The sequence below is a fragment of the Crocuta crocuta genome, unplaced genomic scaffold (genome assembly GCF_008692635.1).
Source record: "Crocuta crocuta isolate KB4526 unplaced genomic scaffold, BGI_CrCroc_1.0 scaffold143, whole genome shotgun sequence".
Lineage (NCBI taxonomy): Eukaryota > Metazoa > Chordata > Mammalia > Carnivora > Hyaenidae > Crocuta > Crocuta crocuta.
The window spans coordinates 8987234-9004051 of record NW_027529175.1 but is presented as its reverse complement, the minus strand read 5'-3'; the positions used below and the strand labels follow the sequence as shown (position 1 = coordinate 9004051).

The 16818-nt window shown below is 57.0% G+C and overlaps 2 protein-coding genes across 7 annotated transcripts; one reads left to right on the top strand and one right to left on the bottom strand.

The window, feature by feature from the left end:
* The first annotated feature begins 3512 nt into the window (after positions 1-3512).
* On the top strand, positions 3513-5653 carry SCO2 (synthesis of cytochrome C oxidase 2). 2 transcript variants are annotated; one of them, XM_077758082.1, is made up of 4 exons: positions 3513-3905; positions 3992-4145; positions 4448-4538; positions 4812-5653. In XM_077758082.1, exons 3-4 carry the CDS (start codon positions 4501-4503, stop codon positions 5623-5625), a joined length of 852 nt encoding a protein of 283 aa, XP_077614208.1. In that variant the 5' UTR covers positions 3513-3905; positions 3992-4145; positions 4448-4500; the 3' UTR covers positions 5626-5653. The 2 variants fall into 2 exon arrangements, with proteins under 2 accessions (XP_077614208.1, XP_077614209.1); XM_077758083.1 differs by lacking the exon at positions 4448-4538 and having other exon boundaries at positions 3517-4145.
* Positions 5654-5751: 98 nt separating this feature from the next.
* Positions 5752-11959, bottom strand: NCAPH2 (non-SMC condensin II complex subunit H2). Of its 5 annotated transcripts, none has more exons than XM_077758075.1 (19): positions 11862-11959; positions 10578-10633; positions 10302-10386; positions 10156-10224; positions 9952-10031; positions 9728-9861; positions 9368-9448; positions 8801-8931; positions 8098-8160; positions 7687-7753; positions 7385-7492; positions 7236-7289; positions 7028-7098; positions 6852-6945; positions 6692-6763; positions 6524-6579; positions 6333-6434; positions 6091-6240; positions 5752-6025 (listed from the first exon to the last, which is right to left on the bottom strand). In XM_077758075.1, the coding sequence occupies exons 1-19, from the start codon at positions 11919-11921 to the stop codon at positions 5885-5887; spliced, it is 1674 nt and encodes a 557-aa protein (XP_077614201.1). In that variant the 5' UTR covers positions 11922-11959; the 3' UTR covers positions 5752-5884. The 5 variants fall into 5 exon arrangements, with proteins under 5 accessions (XP_077614201.1, XP_077614203.1, XP_077614202.1 ...); XM_077758077.1 differs by having other exon boundaries at positions 6524-6576; XM_077758076.1 differs by having other exon boundaries at positions 6692-6760.
* Positions 11960-16818: the final 4859 nt, after the last annotated feature.

Sequence of the window (16818 nt, the reverse complement as noted above, 5' to 3'; positions counted from 1 at the left end):
CCCCCGCCTGTCCGGGCGGCCCCGCCCACCCGCCGTCCTGCGGCCACGCGGAACCAGGAGGCAAGTGGCTGGAATCGAAGCAGGATGGGCGAGGGCCGCTGTACCGGACAGGTACAGGCCGGGGTCAGGTTGTGAGGCCAACAAATGGGAGCCAGACACGGAGACCCGCACACGGGCACCAGACATGGGACAGGGGGGCGGGCAGGAGGAGAGACCAGATCAGGGTCGGGACAGGTGCACCTGCGGCAGAGACACGGACACGGGGTGGCGGCAGATTCCAGCGGCCTCGCACCCCGCAGGCTCGGAGCTATGGCGCCCCAGGGACCCACGGACCAGGCGCGCCTGGTGACCTCGGGGGGAGGGAGCCAGGGGCCTCCAGAGCAAATCCCGGGGCTGATCTGCCTGAAGAGAGACGAAGGCCTCCTGAGCTAAGGGGACATCAGGGGCTTCGTGCGCGCTGTGGACGTGAGCGCGCAGAGCGTGCAAATTCGTGCATGGGAACTTCTGGGCACCCCTAGCCCTGAGGTCAGTCCGAGACCGCCTGCCCCCGGGACACCACAGGGCACCACCACTGTCAGTGACCTCAAGACAGCCTACTGCTGTGAGAATCCCGCTCCCCCTCGTGATGGCTACACCACCATATCCCATGCCTAGAGGCCATGCTAATGGCCATGCCACTGCCAGGCATAGATCTGAAGAAGACCATGGCGCTGACCCAGGCCCTGGCCAAGTCTAGGCTGCAGCTGGAGTGGCCAGAGGCTTTCCACCAGCAGCTCGTGGGCAAATATTCCACAGGGGGAGTAGGTGACAAGGTCAGCCTGGACCTCGTACCTACCAGGCAGACTACAGGCTTCAAGGTTAGAAGATGCCTCCTCTCCAGACCAGAACGTCTGACCTCAAAGAGGTCAGTTAGCAGCCTACAGGCAGTCTTCAACTTCAAGCCTGGCTGGACAGTCTCCCAAAGGCAGGGTCCAGGCTTCTCGCCCCTATGATGTAGTTTAGGTTACCCCATCCCATTAGCCCTCCATAACAGGACCAAGTCCTCCAGTTCCCCTGGGGTTCCCCAGTCAGGACTCCCAAGGGAAGGGCTGGGTATTCCTCTCTTGGTTTCCCAGACTTGTGCTCCTAGGGGTAGGGACTAGCCTCCTCTTCGTCACTCCTCATACTAAATCGAAACATTTCTTTTCCATTCCCTCTCCATCCACTGCACATCCATTACAACTACTTAGTAAATACTTCATGCCAGCTGAAGTCCTAACTAGGGAAAGTGGGGGAGAGTGTGGAAGTAGAGAAGTAGGTGTGTAGGTGTACTCAGCATCTCTGCCCAGCAGGTACCAATGATCAACGGATGTGGTCTGGGTCCCCTGTGGGGCAAGGAGGAGCAGGCCGGGGAAGAAGCCCTGCCAATAAACTGGAGTCTATTCCTGGATTCACCCTCATCCAGAGCGAAAAGCAAGTGGCCAAGTGGGTCACTGGTCGTTGATCTAGATTCTTGATGGTAATATTGGCCAGAATCTCTGAAGAATCACTGATAGGTCATTAATCAGCATCATTAATGAGTAAGGATATTAATCGAAGTTATTCATGGGTCATCAATGGTTACTGAACTTTGGTCAAGTCAGCAGTGTAACCTTGATTGGAGTCATTAATAGGGACTTGATCATAATCACTATTGGGCTTCTGATCAATCATTAATGGGCCAAAGGACATTGGTCAATAAACCTGGTGGGTCAGATCAGTCATTAATGAGGAATTACCAAAACTGTTCATAAGTTTCTTGTCATGGTCTTGGACACCTGTCATGGTTGCTGATGAACCCTTGAGGGTCAGTGAGGAGATCAGTGGGAGTCCTGATGCAGGGGAGTCTGGCCCGATGGAAGGGCTGCAGGAGGGAGCGGGTTGCTGTCCTAGGAGTCAGGGCAAGAAGCGGGTTCCTGTGATGGACTCCTGTATGAAGCCAGAAATGTCAGTCATGGTTGACAACCTGCTAGTCATCACAGGTAATCTGACCTCAGACTCCAGGTCTACCTCCTGCATGGTTAAGATACCTGACATCTGACCCACACAGTCAGGGTCCTCTCATCAGGGGCCCATGGGACTTCCCCCAATCCCTGGTGATCTGAATGAACCCCAGGATCAGTGTCCCATTGCAAGATCACTGACCACCAACTCAGAAGGGTGACCTGACTGATGCATAACCCACCAAGCCTGCTGCAGGTAAAATAAGACTTGATCTTCAATGTTCAGGGTCCCTAACCCCTCATGACTGACCCAAGAGTCAGTATACCCCTGTGAGAAATAAGCCCACTGACCCAATCAAAGGAAAGACACAGAGACTCACCACAGTGAAGCCGGGCTTTAATCAACATTCTTGCAAGAGCAGATACAGCAGGCAATTTATCTCCTAAGGTGAAGTCCCTCCCGGGGTTCCTCATTGACTGACTACTACAGAGGTTTCAGCCTTACCCGGAGGTAGCCTAGGCCCGTGGAAGGCAAAAAGCAGTCTGGTTGAAACAAATGTACATTCCCTGAGGTGATGCGGACTTCAGTTCTTTGCCATGTGCTCATTGCAAAGTCCAAGAAAATAAGGCGCGAGAGGAGAGGGAAGAACCAGGAAGTGAAGTGCCTACGTGAAGTCTGGGACTCCACGAGTGGGGGGTAGGGGTGTTTCTACATACTTCCAATAGGTTGTAAACCTCCTGTTAACTAGACACCACAGCGTTTATTTGGTATTTCTGAAAATGAATCATCTCACTCCTCACACCCCACATCTCTGAAAAAGCTCCAGCCTCCTCTGCGTCCCCCCAGCCGCCTCCATTCTGTCAGAAGACGGTGGACGGCGGATCCCCTCTGGCGGTGGACTTGAAGTATTCCCCGGTCGCACCCGGCGGCTGGCAAGAGCCCCGGGGCACCTGAGCCCGCTGCAGCTCTGTGGCCTCCGTCTGGGCGGGTCTCCTAACGCGAGCTCAGCCTCCCTTCATAACTCCGGCACTTTGGGCCCCGTGTGCCTCTTGGGAGCTGGACGACGGCCTCGCCCAGGAGCGCTCTGAGCAGGCGCAGAGCTGGGGCCCGGGCCCGGGTCCAAACGCGCTGTGCCCCTGGCCGCCCGCGCCCGTGGGGGGAGCGGCACGTGCCCGTGGACGGCGGGCGCCGGGAGACGTCCGTCCCTCCCCACCAACCCAGGCCCCTTCTCTTCTTCGAGCTGCCATCCCCTTTGCTCCCCCGAGCCCCGGATTCTCACCCCTGACCCCCCGCCTCCGGCCGGCACCGCGCAGCTCACCCGGGCGCAGCCACGCGAGGGACCCCCTCCGGCAGGGGGTGGGCGCCAAGCCGCACGTCAGCGTGGGCCGGAGGCGGGCGCTGCAGGGGGCGTCGTGCCCTCAAACCGCGAGCCCCTCGCCGACCCCTCGTCCTTAGCCAACCTCCTCCCGCCGCCCGAATGCCGACCGACATATAGCGGATGAACCCGCTGCAGGGAAACCACAGGAAGGGCAAGGGCGCCGAGACTAAAGGGCAGGGGTGAGGCTCCGAGGGAAGCGCGCCTTCGCAGGACTGGAAGGGAGGGGCGGGGCCGGGGAGGAAGCCCCGCCCAGCCCCCTACTTGGCCTCAGGCGGCGCCCGACGCCTTTTGCGCATGCGCTCAGAGAAGCAGGGAGGGCGGGGCGAGGACATTCACGCTTGTCTGCGCGTGCGCGATGCCCTTGAGCATGCGCGCCGGAGTCGAGCGTACCGGTAGCGCAGGACCCTGGCGACAGGGATAGCGGGTGCGGCGTGGTCGAGCCTGCGGCGGCGACGAGCTCGCACAGAGCGGGCCTGTACAGATAGTCGCGGCACTGACGCCGGGTTCCGCTGAGCCTGGGTCGCGCTCGGAGTGTGGCTCGCTGTCCCCCTTTCTGACCTCACAGGTGCGCGTTCGGGAGGGCGCCCCTGCGGTGGGGCTGCCAGAAAAAAGGGGTTCAGGAAGTATCCCCTGGCTGCCTTCGCTTGCCAGGCACATCCCGAGTGCAGAGGAGGAAGCCGATGTAGAGGCTGTAGGACGTGCCGAAGGTCATCCAGCCCAGAGCTCAAGCCCAGGAACCATCCGGCCGTGGGCGGAGACCAGACGTCTGGGAATCCTTGCCAGGGTCTTTTAAGCGGCTGAACAGGTGAGGGGGAGTCCGGAGGCCCCCACTTAGCAAACTTCCAGGGGCTCCCGTGAGGAGGACATGGCGGACAGTGAAATTGGTGTCAGGGTCCTGGCTGCGAAGGGTGGGGGGGTGGGACTTGTGACCAGTGGAAACGTCGTTCCTCGGGGTGAGAGCACCAGGAAAGCTCGGCGTGGAGCGGCACTGGTGGGCGCAAAGGGCTGCTGCTGAGCGCGGGGGAGGGGACACAGGACCAGGGTTGAAGAGGTGAAAAGCTGACAGGCCGCAGAAGGGCCGAAGGAGACTCAGCCGCCTCCTTTCAGGAAACGGGAGTTTATTGCAAACCGGTACGCACGCTCAGGAGCCCCGGCAAGGCATGCTCTGGGAATGCTTCCCATCAGCCGACACGGTGAGGTGCGGAGTGCATCCCCAGGCTGTATAGAGCTGTAGGCGCAGGACCTGGGCGGGAGGAGACAGAGGCGCTCCAGCTGAAGGACGGGAGTGAGAGGCATGGGCATTTGGTGACACCTTTCATAGGTGAAGCAGTTCTGAGCTCTGCTGAGCACTGAGCGAGCAGTGCAGTGTGGGCTTGGTCCTGCCCATGGTGGCAAGTCTCCCCAGAGCAATGGGGGTTGACCCAGGAGGCGGAGTCAGCTGCAGGCTCCTGACACCTGTGCTCTTTCCTAGGCGCATCAGGTCCATGCTGCTGCTGGTTTGGGCACCCAAGGCTTGGCACAGGCTCTCTCATCTCAAGCCCTCAGCCCTCCTTTGGACCCCGGGAGGCAAGGCCCGACATGTGAGGTGCCAGCTTCTGTCAAGTCAGGGCCCTGGAGAGACAGGCAGGCAGAGCCGACCCCAGGGCCCTGGGCTGCGAACTAGGCTGTTGATCACTGCCTTGTTTGGGACTGGGCTGGGTGGGGCCTGGCTGGCCGCAAGGGCTGAGAAGGAACACCGGAGGCAGCAGCAGCGGACAGAGGCCCTGCGCCAGGCAGCTGTGGGCCAGGGTGACTTCAGCCTGGTGGATCACCAGGGACAGGCTCGCTGCAAAGCCGACTTCCGGGGTCAGTGGGTGTTGATGTACTTTGGGTTCACTCACTGCCCGGACATCTGTCCAGATGAGCTGGAAAAGCTGGTGCAGGTGGTGCGGCAGCTGGAGGCCGAGCCTGGCCTGCCCCCAGTGCAGCCTGTCTTCATTACTGTGGACCCCGAGCGGGACACTGTCGCAGCCATGGCCCGCTACGTACAAGACTTCCACCCACGGTTGCTGGGCCTGACCGGTTCTGCCGAGCAGGTAGCCCAAGTGAGCCGCAGCTACCGTGTATACTACAGTGCCGGCCCCAAGGACGAGGACCAGGATTACATCGTGGACCACTCCATTGCCATCTACCTGCTCAGCCCTGACGGCCTCTTCACAGACTACTACAGCCGGGCCAGATCAGCAGAGCAGATTGCAGACAGCGTGAGGCGCCACATGGCTACCTTTCGCAGCATCCTGGACTGAACCAGGTCATTAAAGAGGGTGTGACAGAGCTGTGTGCCTGTGGTCTCTACCGGTGGCCCCAGGAGGCCAAGGCAGGAAAAGGCAGCCCTTTCCCTGCACAAAGCAGGAGTTTAAGTTTTCTTAAGGTTAGGTGGGATGGCAACACCATTTTATTGGGCTGGGCCAGCCAGGAAACAGGGGTAGAGTGAGCAGATGCAATGCCCAGCACCCATGACGGATGGAGCTCCAGAGCCCACCCCTCAGCCTCCACGCTCCCCACTCAGGGCTGGGCCATGGAGGGGGCAGCGTAAGTCTGGAAGCGCTTGTGGGCCCGCTGGTGGGTGAGTAGTCTCAGGGACATGGTGTCCACAGCTGCCTCCAGCCCCGGCTGCTGGGTGATCTCCACTGTGTGGTCGTTGGCCTATAGGGATAAGGTGTCAGCAGAGTCGGGGACCACTTCCCTCCCAGGCTCCCCAAGCCACTCACCAGCTGCAGGGAGGCCAACATGGAACGACACACCTCGAAGGCAGGCTGGCCAGCCACTAGCTCCGCAAAGGGACACCACTGGTTGAGCTGGCTGAACCTTGAGACCACCTGGTCCCCATAGGTGTGGATATCAAAGGGCACGTGCTGTTCCTGCAAGAAAGAGGGGCAAGATCCTGGGGCAAAACCGAGCCAGGCAGCAGGGGAGTCCTAGTTGTCAGCCAGGGCTTGGCCCAACCCCTCACCTGCTCCTGGAGCAGGGGCTGGATGGTGTCTTCCCAGTGCCTGATGCGCTCACTCAGCTCCGTCTCCTGCACAAACTTCTGAGATGTGGCGATGAAGAGCTCCTAGGGCAGAATCAGGAAACTGCCACCTTCTGTGCATGGGGGGGGGAGCGGCCCTCACCCAGCCCCCCCCCACCTGCTCTGAGACCTACCACATTCCTGCGGACCAGCTCTTCATAGCTCAGGGATGCTGGCACGGCCTCTGCTTCTGGAAAAGGGGCAGCTATGAGCTGCTGCGGGCATGGGCCACACCCCTTCCTCCCTCTGCCGTCCTCAGGGGCCCCTTGTGGGCCCCTGGCCAGCAGGTCACTCAGACCTACCCAGGTCTGTGGCTTCCCCGGGCTTGGCCTCCTGAGGCTCTGCATACTCCTCAGGCTCTAGAAAGTCCTCTGCTGGCAGACAGAGAAGCCCCCACAGGAGGCATGTTGGCTGGCAGTGGATACTGAGCCCCCACCCTGGCCCACCCCCGTAGGCTCCCACCTGCTGCCCCCAGTTCCTCCAAGGAATCCTCCAGGCGGTCCTCTTCCACAGGCCATAGCCCCTCCTCAGGTCTCGGCAGCCACCGCTCTGCCATCTGTGCACAGAGAGCATCTATGAGGGGCACTGCTGTCTCCCACCTGGGACCCCGCGGGGTCCAGACAGCGACCAGTACTTGCCTCCCTCCTCTGCAGCTTCCGGAGGGTCTCCAGCTGCTCCTTCACATGCTTCCAGTACAGGACCTCCATGTCTGCACACAAAGCCCATGTGAGAGGGACTCCCATGCCCTACCCAGGCCCCGCTCCCCAGTCCACCTAGAGCCTCGTGTACCCCCAGGCCGAGGGGAGGCAGGCACTCAGCGGAGTGCACACACGGCCCTGACCTCACCTGCAAAGGACGGGCCCTTTCGTCGGGGCCTCCTGCTGTCAGCGTGCTCAGCATCTTCAAGAGAATTTGGTCAGGAGGAACCAAGCCGAGTCCCTGTGAGCTGGACCCAGACCCTCCTGCCCTGGCCCAGCCCCACAACACCCACTCACAGGCAGCCAGGTACCACTGGTGGAAGTCCTGCAGCTTGGTCACACCCTTTCTCTTGCGCTTCTGTCCTGGAGCCTCCTCCACACAGGGGGGCACAGAGTAGGGCCTACCTGGGGGCAAATGGCTATGTCTCAGCGCACAACTTCAGGCCCTGGGGGGGATGATGGCACCCATGAGCCCGAGGAGCAAGTGCAAAGCGCATGAGGCAGCATAGCCCCCACCAGAGCCCACCCTCATCTACCACTAGTGCTCCAGAGAACCCACCCACAGGTGCCCGAGTGAAGATGTCACTCCACCCAATTACCTTTTTTGAAGGGCTTAGCATCTAGGGAGTCAAAGGGGTCCAGGCTCTGCCAGGGGTCTGGGGTCTCCTGAGCAAAGAGCACAAGCAGACCCTGGAGGGAGCAGGAGATGTGCACCTTCCCTCCAGAAGTCCAAACACTGAGTGCAGTGACAGCCAGCGAAGGGCTGACCACGTTCAATCCAGGACCCAAGGGTGACCCACGAGAGAGAGACGTGCCCCAGAGTGGCAGAAGATGGGATTCAATTTCTGGGGGAAGGAAAATTCCTTGCAAAAGAGAGCACAAAGGGCGTCAGGCTAGGAGCCCAGGCATCCAGGACTCTGAAAGCAAGCAGGAGTGAGGGGTGGGCAGTGGAGCCCCAAAGCACATCCTCCCTACTGGGGGGAGGGGGTCTGACCCCCGCTAACCCTCACCTTCAGCAGGGACGTGGGCTCCCGTCGCTCCCGCAGCACACACCTGCTGGGCTGGGCATCACTCTGCAAAGAGACAGCCCCAGGGATCTCTCTCTCCTCTTCCACCCAAGGCTGGGGCACCCCGGTAACTCTACTCTAGGGTTGGATGTCAAGAACCCTGCAGGGACCCTCTTAAGGAAAACAAAAACTTGAATTTTAGGAGAACATACAGACTAGTAAACTAGTGGTCATGGGCTACTACTTTCTTCCTTTAAAAAAACACCCAAAACAGAAAACAAAAGAATACAATAAACATACATGTACCTACCCATCAAAATTAGAAACATTAACATTTTTCCTGTATGCATCAGGGCTTTTTTTTTAATAAAAAGATTTCTGAGCTCCAGGCTGGAACACAAAGGCAGCCCTTGGGGATGGAGGGGGCCAGCAACAGCCTCCAAGCCCCCTCCCCTCCCGCCAGCCTGAGCTCAGAAGAGTCAGCTTTGGGGACCAGCCGCCACCCTAGGTGGCACCATGACCACAGGGATCAGACCCTTGAACCCCAGGCCACCTCTCTGAGGAGCGGCAGCTATTCTGCTCAGAAAGAGGACAGGTGTGGAAGGCACCGCCGGGAAGGGCTGGGTGCAGGACCAGAGGCCTGCGGGGCTGCAGGCGGGGCCCCCAGGGCTGCCTGTGGCCTCTGCAGGCCCTGCAGGGCTCCCACCTGCTGCGGGCTCCTGGGCTCCGGGGCCTCTGGAGGGGCGCCGGGGGCCACGTCCTCAGGGGGCTCCACTGCCCCGTCTGCGTCCTCGTCCTCATCACCACCTCCAGGCAGTGGGCCTTCTGGAGAGGGGCCTGCGTGGGGGAGCAAGAGACTGGTCAGTCCCAGGAAGCCCAAGACCAAGGGAGGCTGCCCTTGGCCAACACCCCAGAGGGACGGCAAGGCGGTTCCCTCGCTCGGCCCCACTCATTAGACCCAGGCTGGTACGACCACTCCTTTCGTCATGCCCGTGTCACTCGGCTCGTTTTACTTTTTAGCGATTTTCCTCCCGCAAGGCTGCCATCCGTGCGTGCCCGGGGGTAGGTCCGAACCTCACAGGCCCAAGAGCGGTCAGAGGGCAGTCACGAGACCAAGACACCACAGCGGGGCCAAGGTGGGGAGGGAGGCCGAGGCCCGCACGCAAAGAAGCCAGGCTTCGTTGCTCCCCACACCTCACCCCTGGGGTGGCTGAGCCCTACCTCCCCACCAGCACCCTGCAAGTCCACCGTGGTGGAGAGTCTCTCTTCCCACCTGGCTCCCGGGAGACGCTGAGCACAGGAACGGGACTGCACACAGAGACTTCCATTGGCTGCTCCTCAGGCCTCTCAGCCTCTGGAGAAGATGGGGGATTGGACAGGGTCAGCCCAGGGCCTCCCTCCAGAAGGCCCCTCCCAGGGCCCAGCAGAGCCAGGGCTGGGGAAGGAGAGCAGAGACTGAGCCCCTCCCCGGGGCTGAGCCAGCTATGGGCAAAGGGGGCAGAGGGGATGTGGCCTGGCAGACCCATCCTCGGAGCAGGTGCCTGGGGAGGGCGGCGGGACCAGAGCCGGCAGGCACAGGGCACTCGACGAAGGGTCCAGCCCGGAAGACCCTCCCTCCCCACCAAGCCCTCACCCTTCTGGTTCCTCGGCAGCAGTGTCTCCGCTGGGGACATGCCCACCGGCTCCAACATGAAGGCTCCTCTGGGGTGAGGGGTGCATGTATTCATCCTAAAATCCTTCCGGCTGGCCAGGACCTCCCCCTGACAGCTGTGCTGGCAAAAACACAGCCATGCAGAGATCCTTCCCAAGCAGCCCTCTCCCCTTACCTGACGCCCTCAGCCAGGCTCAGGCCAGTACCTGTACAGGGGGCTGACATTCTTCTCCATCTCATCAGGGGCCACAAGGGCCATGGGCAGGAGAGGGACGATGAGGACCTCCTGCGTGGAGGCCAGGAGCGGGTGAGCCACAGGTCCACGGGCTCCGGGGGGGAACCGTACGGGAGGGCACCTTTCAACACCCCCATCTGCTAAACGCAGCCCCTGCAGGGGGATGGGCACTCACACGGGGAGCCAGGTCGTTCCTCAGATCCACGTTAGCACGGGAGTCAGGGAGGTCGTCTAGCGACAGGAACTATGGGGAGACGGAGCTCAGGGGCAGCGCCTGGCAAGTGCACAGCAGGCAGTGGCCCCGAACCCAAGAGATCTCACCTGGTCCTCCGCCTCCTGGGGGGCCTCGGAGCTGGCGGCGTCCCCATCGGCCCCACGTTCCCGCACTGAGAGCTGCTTGGCCCGCCTGCAAGAGAATCAGCACGTGGGCATGTGGGAGGCTGCAGGCAGGGCGGACACCCGGGCCTCCACCCGCCGGCTCAGACATCCACCCGGGGGCTCAGACCACCACCCGCCGGCTCAGGCCTCCACCCGCCGGCTCAGGCCTCCACCCGCGGCTCAGGCCTCCACCCGCCGGCTCAGACCACCAGTACTCACTTCTTGCCAGAGATGAAATCGAGGGCCTGGTAGACCAGCGAGTACAGGTACTCCACCTGGTAACCAGAAGCAGACGGTGAGGACGCAGAAGGGAGCAGCCTCCCAGAGACGAATGTGTGCACAGAGAAGCCCACTGTCCCCTCTAAAACTTCCAGCACAAGTCCTGCCCACGTGGCTGCGCAAGAGACGTCTCCAGTCAAACACACGCATCTCATCAGTTGTGGCTGTCTCCTCGTCCTCCGTCCCCACGGTCCATGCAGCCCCANTGTCCCCTCTAAAACCTCCAGCACAAGTCCTGCCCACGTGGCTGCGCAAGAGACGTCTCCAGTCAAACACATGCATCTCATCAGTTGTGGCTGTCTCCTCGTCCTCCATCCCCACGGTCCATGCAGCCCTGNTGAGGTGCCTCTTCTTCTTCTCAGGGTAGGCCTGTCAACCCATGGTCCTGATCCATTCCTCAGCTATCTCTTCTGGGATTGTTTCACCCGCCGCCCCACGGCTCAGCTCTATGGGGTTGAGGCCTGGCTGTCACTGATACCTGCCCCCACCCAGTCCTGATTTCACCAGTCCAGCTAGTGTCCGGGAGCTGGCCTGAGGCGGACGAGGGCTGCTGCTTTCCTTACCGCCCTCCCTTGTCCCCCATTCCAGTGACCGCCCCCCAAAGGGGTCACGTCATGCCTCCGTATCTCTCTCCACCCCACAGTCTGGTCCTTCTCTAAAACCTTGGTGACCTTCCAAGTACAGACTCACTGGACACTTAAATCTTTCCTGTGTGGGTCAATTCAGGGAATCCAACGTTTTTGGTCTTATGGTCTTATCACTCCCCCCCCTGAAATTCTCCACTGCTGACTTCTAGGACACTGTCTTGATCTACCTTTCTCTGACTTTTTCTTCTCGTGGGCACCTCCTAAATACTGGTTTTCTTAGGGTGCTCCCTTCATCCTGCATTTCCTCTTATTCTACAAGGTTTCTATGCGATGGGACTACTGACATTTTGGACTGGATAATTCTTTGCTGCGTGGGGCTCTCCCGTACACCGTTAGAAGTTTAGCATTAGAAGCAGGCCCTGCAGTTATAAATCCAAGACTGTTCTCATTTGTAGTTGTCCAATTATAAATCCAAGCTGTATTAAAAGGTACTGAGGAAGAGGGAGACAGGGGATGATGGCGAGACAGGTAAGAGACGGGGGCGGGGGGCGGAGGGACAGTGAACCAACCAGCAGGGCAGTGAACCCCAGTCCCACCAGATACGGAAACAGCAAGAGCAGCAGCCAGACGGGCCCACCTTCTTACTGTAGACACAGGCAGAGCCCTGGATCAACAGCGCTGCCTCAATGAAGTTCATGGTGGTTTTCCCTTCATCAAAAGAAATGCAGATCTGGTCCAGCTGCAAAACACAACAGCAGGGCATCAGGAAGCTGACACCTGTGTACACTTCTCCCCAAGAGCCCACCCAGCAGCCCTGCCTCCTCCTGGCATTCTGGCCTGGATGCCTGGTCACCACAAGTGGCCCCTCAGAGCGCTGGCTCTGCTTGGAGGGGGGATGCAGGTCTTTGTGATTTCTCCTCCTTCCTGTAACCTCCCAGCCCTACTAGTTTAGAAAAGGGAGGCCCGAGAGTGTATCAGCCACAAACGGCCAGAGCCGCACAGCAGTCCCTTTGGGGAGATGCTGCACACTGAGCCCATCCAAGGCAAGGCCCAACTTGGACAGAATTGGGCAGGAAGATCCCTCAACCTGAGAGAAGGAAAGGGCAGCCTCAGGGGTGAGGAGACAAGAGACAAAACTCTGGGCCTCAATCCTTTGAGCAGAAACTAAGGAAACACTTGTGAGTCCTCGTCCTTCCTCTGCAACCTCTGACCTCCCCGGAGCCCTGGCTCCTGTCACCCCTTGAATGTCAGTGTCCGTGGACCACATGCCCACCGTTCCCAAACCCTCTCTGCCAGGTTGCGGGACTGTGCTTAGAGCAACCCCAACATATCCTTTATCCTCATACTGGAGCCAGGGCTCCCCACAAGCTGGCCCCTCCCCCGCACATCTCTCAGCAAACATCACTTTGAAGCCCACTGTGTTTTTTCAAGCTCTTTGCCTTTGCTTTCCACGTGCCTAGGACAGCTGCCCCCAGCTGTGCCCCGTGTGAAGCCTGCAGTGTGGCTCGGACGCCTGGGCCTGCCCTGTAGGGCAATGCAGCCTTCACCTCAGGGTCTGATGCTGGTGTCCAGTAACAGTTTCATGAACAACCCAAGTGCTGACATCAGAGCTCAGCCTGAAAGACACTCCCCAGGCAGATGAAGGGAGAGGCCTTTTAGAAGAGCACCCACTCCCACAAAGGGAGTTAGCTGACCTGAGATTCTACTATCTGGGAAAACAAGTATTGTGCAAACACGTCCAAAGCACAGGGTGTGTTGGGAGCAGGGTTAGACATTAGACACTATGGAGAGGGAGTCTGGGAGGACACCACCAAGGGGCCACCTCTACCAGTTCCTGAAGGACAGAGGGACTTCTTCAGGTCAGTGGCACATGAGAGTCTGAGTGACTGCGAGCATTCTGGAAATAAGTGAAGGGCTTTCCCTGAAACGAAGGACTATGAAGGAGAGGGTAGCTCGGCCACCCAGGCCCTCTTCTTCTCAGCCTAGGCTGGTTCACCCACTCCCAGGACCTCACACTCCATCCACCTTCTAACAACTCCCAAATGCGTGTTCCAGATTGGACCTCCCATCTAAGCCTAAATCTGTATGTCCAACTGCTTTCTTCAAACGCCATTTGGTGGTGGACCCAACCACCTGTCCACAAACCCACAAGTCTTAGCTCCTTCCTGTCTTCTCTCATTTCCCTCCCCCCGTTCAAGCCATGCCGACGTCCCTGCCAATCCCATGCTCCACTTCGACTAAACCATCTGCTCCTCTCCACGGTGACCGTGGCTCTTGCTCAGCCAGCCTCACCTCTTGCTTGGCCCTCGGCACTAACTGGGCTCCCCCGCCTTCACCCCTTCCAGCCTCCTCTTCACAAGCCAGCGCTTGTCTGCAGACACCAGGCAGATGACATCACTCCACTCAGAGCCCTAATGGCTTTTTGCCACTCTTAGGGAAAAAACCCAAATCGCAAAGAGAGCCTTGCAGGCTTACCAGCTTCCATCTCCAGCTGCCCACCCTTCCCTGTCCGCTGCACGGCAGTCACACAGGGCGACCTCTCCAGGTCCCACGTGGAGCCAAGCACTTTGCATCCCTGGAACCTGTCTTCTCTCCACATGGAACATTCTTCAGCTCATTCTGACTAGGCAGGTCCTTTCATCCCAAACAAAGTCAGGTTCCCCACATAAACTCTTCATGGAGCCCTCAACTTTTCTTTTGTACCTCTCATCAGCTTGAGATTGCACAAAGACACCATGATGAGGATGGTGGCCTCTGCTCTGCCACCTATCAGATAGGACTGTGAGCCCATCTCTTAACCTCCTTGTAGAACTAATACCCGTTCTAATGACTCCATGTCGCTACTTCCTCAGGATCCGTCCTCCCATAAGGGGGAAGCAGGGATTACTGTTTGCTTGCCACTATTTTCTCAGGTTTTAACATGATTCTTGGCGTACAGCAGACCCTCAACAACACCAAACAAATAAATGGATGAAAGAGAGTATCAACATGATAAGATGTGTTAAAAAAAAAAAAAAACAAAAAAACCTTTCTGGTAGCTGCACAGAAGAAAAGAGGAGAAAGACAAAATGAGAAGCAGGCAATCAGGATTTAAAGGGCAGAGAAGGTCTGGAAGAGCAAACAAAAGCAGGACCAAGCCAGGAAGTAGACTTACCAGGCATCCCCAAGCACCCTGCTCAGTGTGGAAACCTGAACTCACAGCAGCCCCACCCAGCACAATTCTGCATTTTTTCAGCAGTCTAGGTGTCCAGGCAGAGAAGGTAGATCAGCAGATCAAGTATTCATTCAACAAATGCTTATTCTATGCCTATTACATGCCAGGCATTCTACTATGCAAAGGAAACAGAGTATACACATGGTTCCTGCCCTAACATAAGTTACATTCTAGAGTGGAAACAGACCACAAACAAGTGAACAAGTTAAAGAAGAGCTTGTGATAAACATTCTAAAGAACACAAGGTACCAGAACAACTATTTTAGACAGGCTGCTCACTGACATTTAAACTGAGACATAAAGGATAAGAGGGGATTAATCATGAAAAGAACTGGGTGAAGAATATTCCCCAGTGGGAGCAAAAAATATACTCAGTCAGGAATGAGCTCCACGCTCAATCAGTAGAGCATGCAACTCCTGATCTCAGGGTCCTGAGATCGAGCCCGAGGTTGAGTGTAGAGATTACTAAATAATAATAACAATAATAAAATACATAAAGTTCCTTCTTTAAAAAAGGGGTGGGCACCTGGGTGGCTCAGTCATTTGAGTGTCTGCTGTCAGCACAGAGCCTGCTTCAGATCCTCTCTGCCCTTTCCCTCCTGGTTCTCTATCTCAAATTAAATAAATAAACTTAAAAAAAATAAATAAATAAGCTCCAGTGTTGTAGGTTGATTGGCTCAAATGAACAGGTGGAGAGGAGCTCAAGATGAGGCTAAAACAGTCAGCAAGGCTGTGATTCAGAAAAGGAGGTTTGCACTTTAGTCGGAGCTCGAAGAAAACCTCTGAGGGGATTTAGGCTGGGCACCACTGCAGCTAAGAGTCACACTTGCTACTGGATGGAGCATGAATTGGATGGGGCCAAGAAAAGCTGTTACAGACCCTAGAAAGGAAAGTTTTACATGAATCTGAACCAGGTAGAAAACAGATGAATTCAAGGGAAATTCTGGTGGTGTAATTGACAGAATTCCTGGAGTTTCACTTAAACAGCTCTTAGCTCTCACCTTTTGTTGAACATTAGTGCTATTTACCAAGATCAGGAACACTGAGATTAGAGCAAAAAAATATAGAGCTCCACTTTAATATATTAAATCAGAGATGCTTGGGGCGCCTGGGTGGCTCAGTCAGTTAAGTGACTCTCAGTTTCAGCTCAGGTCATGATCTCCCAGTTCCTGAGTTCGAGCCCCAAATCGTGCTCTGTGCTGACAGCACTGTTTAGGTTCTCTTTCCCTCTCTCTCTAACCCTACCCCACTCTCAAAATAAACAAACATTAAAAAAAAAAAAAAAACAAAAAACGGAGATGCTTGTGTGGAATGTCTAAGGGGAATGTCAAAGGTGAGCAGCTGGATAGACAAAATGAAATCAGAAAAAAGATCTGCTGGGGGCCTGGGGGAGCTCAGTTGGTTGAGCATCTCATGGCATAATCCCAGGGTCGTGGGATGGAGCACCAAGTCAGGTTCCATGCTGAGTGTGGGGCCTGCCTGCCTAACTAACTTTCTTTCTTTCTCTCTCCTTCCCTCTCTGCCCCTCTCCCCACCTCGTGCTATCTAAAAAAATAAAAAGAAAGAAAAGAAAGACCTGGAATGGAGACATAAATCTGAGAATTGTCCTCATACAGGTGATATTTAAAATCAGGGAAACAAGTGAGATTATTTAGGGAAGATATATCAGATGGGTCCTGCCCAAAGGAACTAAATACTTAAGAGATTGAATAGTAAAGAAATAGTAAGCAAATAACAGGGGGGAAAAAATCAGAGCACGTAAACCTGTATCTAAAAAAGAGTGGTCAGCCAAACAGATGCTGCAAAGCTGAATAAGGTGACACTTCTAGCGTCCCATGGATTTGCCAGGATGGACGTCACTGTTGATCAAGACAAGAGCAGTCCAAGTGGGCTGCGGTGTGAAAGCGAAGTGCAGAAACGGAGCAGACAGCGCGTTAACAAGGCCTAGACTCGGCTGTCAAGTATGAAGACAGACTAAATACTGATGAGTGGACATGACAGTAACCTCAAACTGGTTTCAAAATCCAAGACAAGAAACCCTCTCACTGCGGGGCAGGGCTGCAGCCTCTCCAGAAGACGCCAGCGAGGTCAGCAGAGGCAGGTGCAGAAGGGCTGCACGAAGCGCTCTCAAATACCCAAACATGCACAGAAATTCGAGTCTATTCTGTTACATTATATAAAAAATGCCTGTCATCACCCATGAAATCCGCTTCGCGGCTCAAGAATAGGTAGCGACCTGTGATGACAACTCCAGGCTAATGTAATAAGGGATGACTTCAGAGGCAGAGATAGGGCTGGAGAAAAAGAAGCGAGCCTGAGGACGAGTGCGGCCAGAGCGCCAGACAGACCCCGACGAGGAGACGGGGCGGGGCCGCCCAGC

What these genes read in the sequence shown, in the direction of transcription:
- NCAPH2 (XM_077758075.1), bottom strand. Translation starts at nt 11,921, where the DNA reads ATGAACTTCATTGAGGCAGCGCTGTTGATCCAGGGCTCTGCCTGTGTC. An exon ending in AGCCCACGTCCCTGCTGAAG is followed by an intron (nt 7,754 to 8,097) that starts GTGAGGGTTAGC and finishes CTCTTTGCTCAG; the next exon opens with GAGACCCCAGACCCCTGGCA. An exon ending in GGAGGAACTGGGGGCAGCAG is followed by an intron (nt 6,764 to 6,851) that starts GTGGGAGCCTAC and finishes TCTGTCTGCCAG; the next exon opens with CAGAGGACTTTCTAGAGCCT.
- SCO2 (XM_077758082.1), top strand. Translation starts at nt 4,501, where the DNA reads ATGCTCTGGGAATGCTTCCCATCAGCCGACACGGTGAG. An exon ending in CCATCAGCCGACACGGTGAG is followed by an intron (nt 4,539 to 4,811) that starts GTGCGGAGTGCA and finishes GCTCTTTCCTAG; the next exon opens with GCGCATCAGGTCCATGCTGC.